Below are 15,304 nucleotides of genomic sequence, written 5' to 3'. Positions count from 1 at the left end.
CTGCTCTGGGGCATGGCCTCCTTCTGTCTTTACTAATTCTTGTCTATCCAGGTTACTGCTGTAGGTAACCTACTGTTCACCTCTGGCCACCCCCATCCCTCACTCCTTAACTTCTAGGGGCTCCAGGAGCACCATCACCGTGTAACCAAACTGGGCTTTTTCCTCCCGGAACATTTTATATACTAGAGTAGAGATAGAGCCAAGGATTAATAGCTTACATTCTCCTTCCTGACTAACTGTACGAGGAAAAACAATCCACTCCATTTGATCAACATGGAAAAATCAGAGCCCGAGACTGATGTGACAGCACCAAAACGAAGTGTGTGATGCTTAAAACGTCCCAAAGTGGGCATGCACGATTATTTGTAAAAATACATAGAGACTATGTGAGTGGTTTTGCAAATCTCTCTCTAAGCTTATACAGAAAGACTTGCATTCTTGCTATTATTTCTGTAACTATCCACACCAATTCTCAAAACGCTTTCTGGTTCTTTCAAGCAGGAGAGACCTAAGGACTCACTCCTTTGGTCCAACCCCATCCTTCTTGTCTACCCCCTTGCTATCTTCTCCCTTACTCTGTGCATCATATTGCCTCACCCACAGCATAGGTGGACAAAAGGTTTCGTTCCCTCTGCTATTCTGAACACGTTGCTGAACCCCACTGAGGCAGAAAAGGATAAGTGGGTCAAATTGCTTTGTGTTGCCTGCATAAATTGAGCCTTTATCAGGCAAACAAGAGGCTCCCGGGGAAAAAGCAAGGAGGGTTGATGTAGGTGAGAAGAGCTGCCATGCAAACAGACCCAGCAGTAAACAAAAGAGAAATAGAAACACAAGAAAGATAACAGAAGCAAAAATAACACTGAAGGGCTTGTGACCTGTCAACGCAACAGACAGAGCAGGACAACGGGTAAGAGAGTAATGATCAAGAGAGACGGTGAGTCAGCCAGAGAGGGTCTAGCGAACCTGAGTTCAAAAGAGTGAGACATCCTTCCCACTCCCAAGGCCGTGTGCTAGGAGGAAGGTGGTGGTGCATTTAGAATCCCAAGCAGGGAATTTAGGGGAATTATGAAAGACTTGAGTTCCAGTCCTGGCTCCCCAGGATCCAGTTGTGTCTCCTCAGGCAATTCTACCCATTCCCACAACCTCGGGTTTTTTCTTCTTTAGATGAAGGATTGGACTAGACTTCAAAGAACTCTTGACACCCTCAAATTCAATGAAGACTGAGCCTCTAACGTTTGGTAAAACAAGGGTCAGCACCAACGCCAGCATTAGACAGAAAAAAGCATGACTACACGGCAAGTACACAGGCCAGGCGGTCAGACCCCTCTGGAGTCAGGTTTTTCTGGTGCACCTAATTGCCTTTGCGACCCCGGAAAATCTGCTTGATCTTGCCGGACCTCAGTTTGCGCTTGTGTCAAACACCGAGAATAACCATATGCCTCGTGGGGTTGTTTGGTACCCGACCTAGTAGAAGTCTTCCACCATTTTAAGTTACGTCCCTTCCAAGGGAGGAGGACGCCGTATGTTATACACACCCACTGGTACAAGACTAGCCTGCTGGCAAACCGATCGTTAATAATGCAGATGATTCTCATAAGAGGTTGACATAGGATGGGATTTATTAAGAATTAAAATGTTCACTGTCTCAACTGCCAAGAAGATAGTGGTGGATTGTGTTCTGATTCTGTAAATCTCGATTTAAAGTTCTGAGACACTCCTTTTATGTTTTATTCCTGATAACACTGGATATGCATGCCTGTGCGGGTGTGTGTGGATACGGTTGTGGATTTGGGGGCTCCTTCAGGCAGACCCCCACGTTGTGACGCACTGCTGGCCCCCCAAAATGACTGCTCAAAATGCTTTTATTTAATTTCCCATGTCCTTTGTTGGCTCACGAATATCGCTTTGTAAGCCTTTGACTTTGGCCGAGTTGGGAGCATTTATGACCCTATCATATGTAACGTAAACATCAATCTGCTTTCCTATTTCTTTGCAAATTCAATTATTTCTAATTACATAAAGGCATCATTGATCAAGTAAGCATAAAAACCAATACAGAAGAGTTTAATCTCTTAAATAAGCTTGTACACTTCAAGGAATAATTGAATGTTATAGTATTTAATACAAGGAGATATCTTTATTGTTGATAACTGGCCCAAAGTTAAAGGAAAATGTCTGAATCCCATCATGTTATGTATTGATTTCGTTCAAATTGAAAACATTTGGATTCTATTTTCATTTCCTTTTCTTCTCTCTCTCTCTCTCTCTCTCTCTCTGCTACTCTCTGCAGGCTTGGAAATGGGTTTTAGGCCCTGTGGTCTTATATACGTGTGAAAGAATAATTAGGTTCTGGCGGTTTCGACAACAAGTTGTCATTACCAAGGTATGCATGTAGCTTTATGTCTGAATAAAAGCCTGAGTGTAGATGGAAATTTTTTATTAGCCCAAGTTTTTAATTTGCCATTTTTATTGCAGAACTGTCTGTAATTTAGAGGCCCATCTTCTGTTCTAATAATTGCTTGTATCCTGCGCATCTTTTAGTGTGACTAATTTTACTGAGGACAGGGATCAGGGCTCCAGACTGGTACACAGAATTCTGATAAAGGTTTACGGTGCAGCATAGAAATCATCTCTTTTTCTCTTTCTTTCCGTTTCTCACTAGGGGACTTGTTTCGGGGGGTGGGGGGGGGGTGGGGACGGGCAGGAGGACTAAGCTTTACATTGGTCATGGTAACTTACAGTACAATCATTTCCTTCAGCACACGAAGTCGGGGATTTTGCAAGCACACAAATAATAGAACTACATTTTCAAGGGCACACACTCCCACTTGGGGCTACTGGCGGAAGATCGGGGAACAATCACCCTCAGGTTCAGAGTGGAAGTATAACACGGAGCCCCACCTAGTGAGTGAGGGCTCTGGGATTTTTTGCAAATTTGCACCCCTCCGCACAGCTCTCCAGTTTTACCATGTGCTGGAGGAAGATGTGAGTACCTAAACTAGGTACCTGTCTAGGAGACTGAAAAGTACCAAGTACCTGCCCCCGGTGTTTTAAACCTCCAAGAAGAAATGCTGTGCTCACCAAACCTATATTGCTAATACAATATTAACAGAGTACTCTATCTCCTTAACTGTCTTCATGAAAACAGATGCATAGAAATTGCTTCATATTTCTCTTTTAAGCTCTTTCCATGTTGCTGCTTTTAAGTTAAGCACCAAAGGATATCAGGCTACGTCAAAAGCCAGACAGTAAAACTTCTGGAAATCCACTAGAGCCGTTACTAGGGAGACAATTTAACAGCAGAATCAGAACGAATATCAGTAGGGAGATGGGAAACAGAACTAATGATTAAAATGCTGTGAGATTCTCTTCCGAATGGGAAAATACTGTCACAGGATCTAAACGTTTGATTTTGTTCTCTCCACCTCCTGCCACAAAAGAGGCCATGGGGGCCTAGAGAGATTGGTTTTTTTTTTTGTTTGTTTTTTTTCTTTTTTTTTTTTTTTCAGAAAACGATGGAAATCGAGGAAGGGAAATTAGTTCTTTCCTTCCGGTAAGCACCAAGTTGCAAAGCTCTTTTTTGCTGTTGTTTAAGTTTATTTATTTATTCTGAGAGAGAAAGAGAGAGAGAGGTAGAGAGAGAGAGAATCCCAAACAGGCTCCAATCTGTCAGCACAGAACCCAACGTGGGCTCAATCTCACAAACCATGAGATCATGACCTGAGCCAAAACCAAGAGTCAGACGCTTCACCAACTGAGCCACCCAGGTGCCCTGCAAGGCTCTTAAAAAAGTGATTAAGAGGGGCGCCTGGGTGGCTCAGTAGGTTAAGCATTGGACTCTTTGTTTTGGATGGGGTCATGATTTCATGGTTTGTGAGTTCAAGCCCCACGTCGGGATTGTCACTGACAGTGAGGAGCCTGCTTGGGATTCTCTCTCTGCCTCTCTCTCACAGAATAAATAAACTTTAAAAAAAAAAAAAAAGCAGTAGGAGGAGTCCACCTAAAACTCAGAGCCTAAGCAGGACATTGGAAAAGACCCAACTAAAACAAAACAAAACAAAACAAAACATTTCACAGTGAATTTGAAGATTGGTTTCCACCTAGAATGAAAAAACTCACAGGGTTGGGGCGCCTGGGTGGCTCAGTCAATTAAGAGTCCGACTTCGGCTCAGGTCATGATCTCGTGGTTGACAAGTTTGAGCCCTGTGTCAGGTTCTATGTGGACAGCTCAGAGCCCCTAGCCTGCTTCGGATTCCGCGTCTCCCGCTCTCTCTGCCCCTCCCCCACTCATGCCCTGTCTCCCTACATCTCAAAAATAAACATTAAGAAATTTTTTTTGAAAAGAAAGAAAAAAATCACAGGGTTAATCAACCAGAGATTGAGAAAATGTACAAATTGTTGAAAACAGTAACAAACTCAGACCTACATTTTAAAAACATGGAGATAATTCTGTAAGTATTTTAAGAATTCTGTAAGTATTTTAAGAATGCATAATTAAGTGCAATGGCTGATAGGCTAGCTTCTATTCTCTTAGTCTGCTCAACTGTGCTACCCAGAGCTTGGCCATTTGAGACCTAAAGTCACAGGCCAGACACCACATGGCACCGGGGTGCAGCTACCCACATCTCCTCCGACAGTACCCCGAAGCAGACGAACGTCACGCTTGCTAGAGTTGCCCAGCCAGATATGAAAGGGATGGCCAAGATCCTTGGAAGTTGACGGCAAATGGTATACGTACATTATACCTCAAAAGAGCTGATTTCAAAATTTAAAAACGTCTGACGGAGCAAAAGCCAGTCTCCTTTAACCTGAGGGGGTAAGAAAAAACAAATGATTCTCTTGCTCTGATTTAGGTGGTGAGCCACCCATCTGGAGTTCTAGAACTTCACATGAAAAAGCGAAACTTTAAAATGGCGCCGGGGCAATATGTCTTGATACAGTGCCCGTCCATATCGTGGCTGGAATGGCACCCCTTCACCCTCACGTCGGCCCCTCAGGAGAACTTCTTCAGTGTGCACATCCGGGTTGCAGGAGACTGGACGGAAGCTCTGTGTAAGGCATTTGGGGCAGGGGGACAGGCCCGGAAGGAGTCCTGGAGCTTGCCAAGGTCAGAGCCCGTTTCTTTTTTACACACAAGTTAGCATTGTAGAACAAATAAGGCATTTTAGTGTATCGACGTGCTTACCAAACCCAGCAATATCTTTATTCTAGAAGGGCAAGTTTTAACCCATTTTTTAACTTTGGGAACCTATATAAAAAGTATAATTTAGTAGATTTCCAGTAGAGGCAAGTACATTTCTTATAAAAAAAAAAAAAAAAGTTCGACAAAGGCAGGCAGCGATCCAGGAAGAAGGAGCATTTTGCTTCCTCAGCTCCAAAACCACCCTTGGCTAATTATATGCAGCCTGTGATGAGTAAGAAAGCCCTGTGAACTTTTCTGCTCTTACAGTCGGAGGTCTTTAAATTATATTTGCCATTTTGGTCTTCATAAGGAGGACACGTCACGGTCAGAATGAATCCGGTGGGCCCCATCCACTGGAGAAGGTGCTAAACAATTACAGATGGAAGTTCACAGAAGGACAAAGTGATCTGAGAGTCAAGAAAGGTAGTTGTGCCCCTTCATTCAGTCAGTCCTGCGTGTGTGTATACAACAAGTGTCAATTAACCTCCACCGTGTGTCAGAAATAGGGAGATGCCCAGGCGCTGCCTCCATTTTGTAGGACGGGGGGGGGGGGGGGGGGGGGGGGGGGCGGCGTTGGAATCAGCATCAACCTGCACGCAGAGGAGCTCGTTGTGCTGCAAGGGAGATGCACAGGGGGCGGGGTCTGAGAAGGGTAAAGAACACCAGTAGCACGTGCACTCATTTCCTAGGGTTGTGGTAACAAAGGAACACAAACTGGGTGGCCTAAAACAACAGAAACGTATTCTCTCCCAGTTCTCGGGGCTCCCGGACTGAATCTAAGTGACAGCAGGGCGGAGCTCCGTCTGAAACCTTTCGGGAAGAATCTTCCCTTGCCTCCTCCCGGCCTCTGGGGGTTTTCCAGCAATGCACGGTATTCCTTGGCTTGCAGCCTCCAGCAGTTCAGCCTCTGCCTTTGTCGTCACGAGGTGTTCTTCCCTCCGTGACTGTGTCTCCGTGGCCTCTTCTTATAAATCCTGGTCATATCGGATGAAGGGCCCACCCTCCTCCTGTATGACCTCATCTTAACTTGATTAATTACATCTGCAACAACCCTGTTTCCAAATAAGGTCACGTTCTAAGGCACCGAGGTTAGAACTTCAACATATCAGCTGGGAGACACAATTCAACCCACAATGACAGCCTATTCAGACAGGCCTGGGCACCAGACGGAAGTCCCACCGTAAATTACCAGGCCTTGGCCTCCGTTAGCAAACAATGGCTTAAAGTCGATTCCCACTCTTACAGCAGGATTACCAATAAGCAGGCAAAACCCACGTTTAAGGCCCCCGAAAAACAGGGACACACACAAAAAATGTTGAGAAAAACAGTTGGAAGAATTTGACATTTCAAAAGACGCATCAAAAGATTCCCTCTTCTCAGGGCGCCTGGGTAGTTCAGTAGGTCAAGTGTCTGACTTCAGCTCGGGCCGTCATCTCATGGCTTGTGAGTTCGAGCCCGGCGTCGGGCTCTGTGCCGACAGCTCAGAGCCTGGAGCGTGCTTCGGATTCTGCGTCTCCCCCTCTCTCTGCCCCTCCCCTGCTCTCTCTCTCTCTCTCTCTCAAAAATAAATAAGCATTAAAGAAATTTTTAAAATTAAAAAAAAGAAAAAAAAAGAGAAAGATTCCTGCCTCCGCCATCCTTGGATGGTGTCAGGAACTACCAAGCAGTAGCCACCAGCGTAAGAAACTAGGTGGCTAATCCTGTCAGGACACACTTAGGATGGGACTTTCGGAGGGCAGGGCATTGTCTGTCCCTGCCTATATGTCCGGTGCCTGGCACAGTGTCTGATATGTATTGGGTACATAGTAAATATGTAATGAAGAAATTAACGCATACCCGGACCCAATAGGCATGCTTCAGCTCATTTATCTTAACAAACATTTACAGGTGGCAAATTAGGCACTAGAATAAACATAAGGCTCAGAACCTATTTAGCCAATCGTCCCTCTTCCCCCCTCCCCATGAGACACTGAACTGTAACCGTGTAGCATTGGGCTTGGTCACGTTCACTAGGTAGGAAGAGTCACATGCCTTCATTTCAAAGCCTGGAACTGAAGAATGGTGTGATAACAAACCAAGTACGGTAAAACCTCGGTCTGCGAGCACAATTTGTCCGGAACATGCTTATAATCCAAAGCACGGGTATATCAAAGCGAATTTCCCCATAAGAAATGATGGAAACCCAACCCAATTATTTGGGTTCCACAACCCAAAAATATTCATGTAAAAATGATTCCGATACTGTAATATAATATGAAATAACAAAGAAAACACACAATATTAAAAAAAATAATAAACAGATTAACCTGTACGTACCTTTGAAAACCTCCGTGGCTGGTGTGAGGGAGACAAGAGAGAGGAGGGTCGTTGTGTAGGATGACTTTCATTATCACTAGCAGAATCACTGCTATCTGTTGGCTCAACGGGATCTTTTTCTTTTCATGCAACTTTAACAAAGAACCTATCCAATGACCTACAATGAAGCAAAGCGTTCCTAAGCTTACCCTGACGTGGAAAAGCAAAGGACTGTCCATAGGGACTCTGAAGTGACAAAAAATACCCTAGTGCCGGTTGTGGGCACTGTCCAATGTTCTGAAACATCAAGGATTTCTGCCAAACACCACAGCCTGAGACCGAGCACCTTAGCATGGGAGACGATCACCCAAAATCGTTGTGAAGAAAGAGAGAGAGACACACAAGACCTATTAGCTCAGTTGTGATCATGTGATCATGTGACATGCGATCATGTGACATGCAGCGTCACATACTGCTCATACTGCAAGACATCACTAGTTTATCAAACTAGAAATGTTTGCATGTCTTGTGGAACACTCACCCAACGAGTTACTCGCCATCCAAGGTTTGACTGTATAAGCATCATCTCTGGAGACAAATCAGCTGACAGTACCTAACTACTACTCCATTTAAGACCTTCTCTTTTTTAATCATGGAAAGGAAGCAATGTAGCAGAATTCTAAGATTCAGAATGCAGTGCAAAGGCCTAAAATCGGGAGTAAAACTAGACACACAGAACATCCCTGCCCTCCTTTTGGCGTTGCCCAGATCAGTGCTTTCATCCTGTCTCTAGCCTGGTCTCTGCTGTCAGTGTATACAGTTGCCTGGTCTATCAACCAACCTTCCCTTTCGTCCACCAGCTGGCATTTCAGCCAATACCCCAACAAGAACTCAGTCATGTTTCTCGGTAGTCAATATGCCTTCTATCTGTGGAGTGCATCGTCAGCTCAAGGCCCAACATGATATGTCCTCTCCCCCACCCCCCCCCAGGTCTCCCTGGGCTTCTCTGCCCCACCTCCTGCCTCCCCCGCCCCCCCCACCACCACCACCTTGCACTCAGCCGTTCTTCCAGGCTTCCTTCTTGTTTTTCTCTTCTGATCACCTTTACCACTTCTATCCCCTCCATCTGGAGCACTCTTCCCCAGATCTCTGCTTGGCTGCTCCCTTACTTCCCCCAGGCATTTGTTCAAATGCCTCCTAGTGAGGTGTTTCCTTCCTGCCCCGTCTGAGACCATGACCCCCAACTGAAGCTCAATAACCACTTTGTCCTGTGCCCTGCTTCATTCTTCTGCATGGTACTTATCACCACCTGACACACGAAATATCTGCTCGTTTATCTGTTTACCAGGTATCTTCCCACGCTAGAATGGAAGTTCCATAAGAAAAGGGACATTATCCATTTGGCTCATTTTGTTGCGTTCAGTGCCTAGAATAGGCCCTAACTCTTAGTTGGTACTCAATGAATATTTATTGAAGGAATAAAAACGAGTTGTTGGAAACAGAGCAATTTCCCTTCATTTGTTAAACTCACTGATCTCTGCCTCTATACACGTGTAGGCATATTTGTCTAACTTCAATACATGAAGAATCAGAATTTTACTGGATTTCCTTGTTCGATTTTATCTATTAACGTTATTTTGTCTTTGAATTGAATCAAACACATGGGAGGGAGAAGTATAATTTTTCACTGCTTTGGACCCAGAAAGGATTTTTCTAAGTTTGTTTATTTATTTATTTTGAGAGAGAGGGAGAGAGAGAGAGAGAGAGAGACTGAGAATGAAAGTGGGGAACTGATAGAGAGAGAGAGGTAAAGAGAGAGGATCCCAAGCAGGCTCTGCACTGTCAGCATGGAGCCCCACTTGGGGCTGGAACCCATGAACTGTGAGATCATGACTGGATCATTACATTTAAAAAAATTTTTTTAATTTTTATTTATTTTTGGGAGAGAGAGAGGCAGAGCATGAGCGGGGGAGAAGCAGAGAAAGAGGGAGACACAGGATCTGAAGCAGGCTCCAGGCTCTGAGCTGTCAGCACAGAGCCTGATGTGGGGCTCGAACACACAAACCGTGAGATCATGACCTGAGCCAAAGTCAGACGCTTAACCGATTGAGCAACCCAGGCATCCCCAGAAAGGATTTAAACCAGCCCGAGGAATCTGTGAGGCCCAGGCAAGAAGCAAACCTAGACAGAGAGCTGGGAAACTTCTTTATTCTGTGCCCAGGAAAAGGGAAGAGAATGGGAGCTATTTTAAAGCACTTTGCCTTCTGAGGTAAAACGGAGGAATTTCTCAGAGTTGATGCTAGAGATTTCAGTGACTAACCTGCTTCCTAGAGCCAAGGATTTCAGTTCTGACAGCCTGGGTTCAAAGCCCAGTTTGTCATGTGCTCTTAGAGAGTACATGTCACTGTGTGCCTCAGTTTCCCCATCTGTAAAATAAAGATGATAATCATAGTACCTAAGAGTTTGTTTAGGTTTAAAGGTGACAGTCCTTTAAAAGCCCTTAACATGATGCATAGTAAAAAAAAAAAAAAAAAAAAAAGGCTGGCTATTATTATTAGCAAACTCTGAAAGGTCACCGACCGCAGAGATGCCCATGACAGCAATGACCACAGGGAGAACGTGTCTATGAGCAAAGGCCATGGGTTCAGAGAGTCGAGGGTGGAGGTCGATGAGGCGGGTGGGTGTGCCGCGGACCAGAGCAACAAGGAACCGCACGGTGTGGATGCCGGAAAGGCTCATCGTTTTCCAAGCGGCATCCTTAAACTCTGGATCCAGATCGAAGAGGAAGTAGCTGGGTGAACTCGATGAACAAGAATTTGGGCAAAGAGAGTCGATTCAGGATTGCGAGAGGTCTCCAGAAGTGGAGACGTTTTGGTCCAGAAAAGAACAATCAGGGCGTCACGATAGCTACCATCAACCATTGAAAGATCTGAGACAAGAAAGGGAAGAGAGCTGGTGCGCGTTTCTCGGGAGTGTGGTCAGAAGACAGAGGTCGGTGAGACGTGCGAAAAACTGTCTATTGCTTTGAACTGCCCCCCTCCGCCCCCCGCAAGTTAACAGCAGAATGCGATCAGCTGTCGGGGTGGTGGAAGGAAGGATGACTATATTATCTATATTATCATGGCAGTTGGACTAATTATTTTCTCCTGCCTCTTCCAGCTTAGATGCACAATTCTGATTATGAGGAAATTTAGCTATTGTGTATTTCTGTGGATTGTGTGACACAATTCTTCTTTGGGTTTAATTGTTATCTTTTCAAATCAGTGTCAGAGAAGTCCCAAATACAACTAATTATAAAAACAATTAACGGTAAGACATTTTAATCCTTGGACAGTTTCATTTTTTCTCTCTCAATTCCCCTTATCTAATTATTTATAAAATAATCTACAGTGGGCTGAGATACTAACCCTTTCTGGTTAATGACCTTTTATTTTTATTCTTCCATTTCCATAAATCAATATGTAATAAAGCCTTATTAATTAAGATTAACTTGAAGAGAGTTAATTTGAATTATTAGGAGGTCTGGCATATGGAATATTTAAAAATAAAACCCAATTGAACTTTCATGAACACAAAGTAAGCCCAAATGGGCCAACCTCGGGTGCCTTCTACAGACACCCCTTAGGGAATGGTTATGAATAACTTAGAAGCCTTTTAATTAGCATATCTCTGTTCATATGTAAATGTGTGCTTTTGGAATAGTTGAGGTTATTTAATACATTCTGCTGACTGAAATATTTTAAACATTCCCTTTACAATTTATTCAACAAATTGTTACTGAACATCTCCGTGCCACAGAGCATGCCAGGCGTTGGGACGCAGTGGTGAGCAAGGACAGACCAGGCCCCTCCCTCCGGAGAACTTGTTGTCTCGTGATCAAGAGAGACACAAATCAAATCACGCGCACACACCCCAAAAACTGTAAAACTACAACCGTGATGTGGACTACAGAGGAGGGGTACATGGGGCTATAAAGTATATAAGAGGGGATTTAGCCTTAGTGCAAAGGATCCACGAAGCTCCCCCAGGGATATGATGATTGAGAGAAGACCTAATGAAAGGGTAACTATGAACCAAGACAGGGAGAGGGGAGGAATTGGGACCGAGGATTCCTAGTGATTACTTGGATTATCACATGCAAAGGTCCTGTGGCAGAAGGGGGGTACTGTGTATTTTGGGGAAGGAAAGAAAAGCCAGTGTGGAGAACTGGTGTTGAGAAATGGAGTCGAATCCGGGGGCCAGTCTCTTCCGGACCATGTTAAAGACCATCGTATTTATTCAATAAATATGCTTCATCCTTACCAAGAAGAACTTGCTAAGCAAAGACAAAACGTCAGTGCCGTTCCTGGCCTGATCATCACAGATTTTGAGCTCATGTAATCTGAAACAACAAGTTTTAGAAGTTCCACATACCTGACAAATGATCTCAAAATTATACTTATTCCAAATGAATGGCTTCTATTAGATGAAAATGATATGAACGCACTAAGATGTGGGACTGAATAAGTAAAAATAGAGAAGAAGCATGTTAGCAAAAGGACACATAAGCCTTCTAAACCACCTTCTGCTTTATTCCTTTGATGGTGGAAGAAAGGAGAGGAGGGAAGGGGAGGGAAGGGGAGGGGAGAGGAGAGGCGAGGTGAGGCGAGGAGAAGAGATGGCCTCTTCTACCAGGGCCAAAACAAGCTTCTAGAAATTGTAAGAAGAGCCGGCCACGTGGAAGAGGAGTGGGCTCAAGCCAGAAAAGTCAGGCTTTGTCCTACCATGAATGCACCTGGGCTGGCCTGTCTGCTCGTCCCCCCCCACCCCCGTGAGTCCAGGCCCCCAGTTCCTCAGGTTAAGTCTAGGCTCTCCAGACAGGACATTCTCAAGCTCAGAGCCAACCCCCCTGCACCCAGTTACAAACATCTTGCAAAGAGCCGTGCTTGAGGGTGGCTTTGTTTTCGAGAGCGTCGCGTCTGAACGTCACCAAGGCCACATTCTGTGATTGCAGGCTGGCGGTGGACGGGCCGTTTGGAACCGCACTGACGGACGTGTTTCACTACCCGGTGAGCGTGTGCGTTGCTGCAGGAATAGGGGTCACTCCCTTCGCCTCTCTCCTGAAATCCATATGGTACAAATGTGAGTCGCACACCCAGCTGAAGCTGAGCAAGGTATGGAAAAAATCATTAGTTCACACTTAACGTGGATTAAGAGGTTCCACATCCTTCTATCTATCATCTGCCAATTCCTGGGGAGGATTTTAATTAACTATGAGGGATAAATTCAAGGATCCTTAACTATACTTATGTTCTTAAAAATCTCCATTCGGTATTACATTTATGAGAAGGGTTATGTCTAATCTTGTTAAAGATGACAAGACATAAATTTTATTGCTTCGTTGCCATTACAGGACATGTAATTGCTCATGTCAGTAAAATATGGACAGGCTGCAAATGGCTTTGTGACTGGGCGACAGTTAGTGATATTAACAGGAGGCCTTTCCCTTAGTCTCTTTGGCCTGATACTATGGTTGCAGGATGCAATTCAACATCTTCCTTTCGTGCGCTCGTAGCCTTAACAAGAATGCCACGGTTGGAACTCACTGGCCTGCTTACTTGATATCGCCAAGCTCAGAATCTCTTTTGTCATGTCTGATGTGTTCTCTGACTAGACACCTCCATGGTTACCTTCCTTCCTTTGTCCTGCCCAGAGACTGTCCGTACTTTAACCCTCCGAGGCCCAGCCGTAGACACCAGAACAGCAGGAGAAAGGGAGCCATGTTGACGCCAAGGGGTGTCGATTCAGGAGGACTCGGGATATTAGGCGAGCCCGGTTCTGGTCCTGATTCTGTCACTTCTCGGGTTCACACTTTGGCTACACTTTCCCACCTGTCAAAGGAACTCACTTAATTCGATTAGCATGTCTGTCTAACATAGTTGGATATGAACATTAGTCTTATGATATGGCCCACAAAAGAGAACTCTGTGGTCATAAGAACTTAAAGTACTACAAATCTCATTCTAGGAGATTCACATCATTTCTTGCCCTATTAAATAAGTTCTATACAAAAGAACCTCATTCGGTTTTGCTTCACCCACTTTTGTCAAGCTTAGTTAGCCATGGAAACCTTCTCCACCTAGCATTTATTGAGCAAGAACATTCTTCAAAGCACTGGGGCAGTATGAGACTAGAAGAGCTCTAAAGTTGGGGCTTTCCCAACTAAGAAATAAGAATAAGATTAGCTATCATTTCGTGAGTTTCCAATGACAGGTGCTTGACATACACTCTCTCATTTGATGGTTATAACCTTCCCAACAACTTTATAAAGTAGATAATACCAAGCTTGTTTTCCAGATAAGGAAGCTGAAGGTTAGAGAAACCAAAGTGTGTTCCCTAAAAATACATGGGTAGTAAAAGGCAGAATCAGGATTCAGATTAGATCCATCTGGCTCTTTCCATGACATAACCAACATATGGTAGATATGACTGCCACCATTGTGATATAGGCAGACTGTGGGACTCCTGGCCAGAGAATCCACCCCAGCCTCACTCCACCCTCACTAAATGCATCACCTTGAGTGACTCAAGTCACCTCTCTGACTGGGTTTCCTGATCTGCGAAGTGGAGAAATAAGGGCCCATATCCCATGGGGAGTTTTAATACCAAAGAAGACAAAGAAATAATGTAATGTGTGAATAATGTAACGTAAATGTGTACAGAATGATATAAAAGTTCATTATCACTGCCAAAGATGTGGCTCGATTACCACTTCTACTACTAATAGCTTAGACCCATCAAGCCTTGACTACCTGGCAGATGGGAAGTTAGGCGTTTTACACATACTATCTCACATCATCTTTTTAAGGAACTTATCATTTTTATTCCCATTTACAGATGAGAAAAATCGAAGCTGATCACAAAGCTAATAGGAACGATAGCTTGTATTATCAAATTGTCATAATTGCTCTTTCAGATAAGTGACATCCTCAGTTTAGTCCTGAGGAACCCAAAGCACAGAGAGCTGGGAAATAGTAGAAGGAGAGTCCGAATCCAGACTCTTCTTTTGCTAAAGCCCATCGCCTCTCCTCTCTGCCACAGTAAGTTCCAACAAAGTGTCTTAGTCTGTTGGGGCTCCTATCCCACGATACCAACAGAAACGTATTTCTCACAGTTCCGGCTGCTGGGAAGTTCAAGGTCAACGGACTGGCTGACGCGGTGTCTGATGAGAGCCTGCTTTCTGGTTTACAGATGGCAGTCTTCTAGCCTATAGCTTCCCTGGCAGAAGGGGGTGAGGGAGCTTTTTGTAGTCCTTTCTTCTTTTTTCATCAGCGAGAGTCCGATTTGTTGTCTCACAGTTCTCGACTCAATGAGGAAAAAAAAATAGACACAGAAGTCTAGAAGTCTGGAGTCCTTTTCATAAGGGCACTGGTCTTACTCCTGAGGGTTCCTCCTGGATAAACACATCACCTCCAAAATACCCAACTTCCCCATATTATCGCTTTTGGGGATTAGGTTTCAAAATATGAATTTTGGGGGGACGCAGACATTCAGTCTATGGTACAAAACCAGTAAAACAGCTACTGTTCTATTTATCTGGGCCTCACGACAATGCTTTGTTATGGTTTATGAGGATTTCTCAATCCCCTAAGCTTTCTCTTTCCTCTTGCTGTCTCCCAAGTAAAACTCATCCATACAGGCAGCTTCTTCCTTCATGGTTTTCCCAACACTAAAAATCATGTTATATTTCACATGAAGATGGTGATGGTGGGCCTGACTTTCGTTGACTTATTCGCTCAGTGAATAACTATTCAGCACCTACTACGTGCCAGGCCCTTGGATACAGAC

The 15,304-nt window shown here is 44.4% G+C and overlaps 1 protein-coding gene across 1 annotated transcript in view; it reads left to right on the top strand.

The window, feature by feature from the left end:
• Positions 1 to 15,304, top strand: part of NOX3 (NADPH oxidase 3) — a 63,192-nt gene that overhangs the window by 21,610 nt on the left and 26,278 nt on the right. The window contains exons 8-10 of the mRNA XM_045500121.1: positions 2,291 to 2,383; positions 4,854 to 5,107; positions 12,471 to 12,630. Of these exons, the coding sequence (XP_045356077.1) occupies positions 2,291 to 2,383; positions 4,854 to 5,107; positions 12,471 to 12,630 (507 nt within the window). The remainder of the gene's footprint in view (positions 1 to 2,290; positions 2,384 to 4,853; positions 5,108 to 12,470; positions 12,631 to 15,304) is intronic.

Source organism: Leopardus geoffroyi, chromosome B2, assembly GCF_018350155.1.
Source record: "Leopardus geoffroyi isolate Oge1 chromosome B2, O.geoffroyi_Oge1_pat1.0, whole genome shotgun sequence".
Classification (NCBI taxonomy): Eukaryota; Metazoa; Chordata; class Mammalia; order Carnivora; family Felidae; genus Leopardus; species Leopardus geoffroyi.
This window is presented reverse-complemented; position numbering and strand designations above follow the sequence as displayed.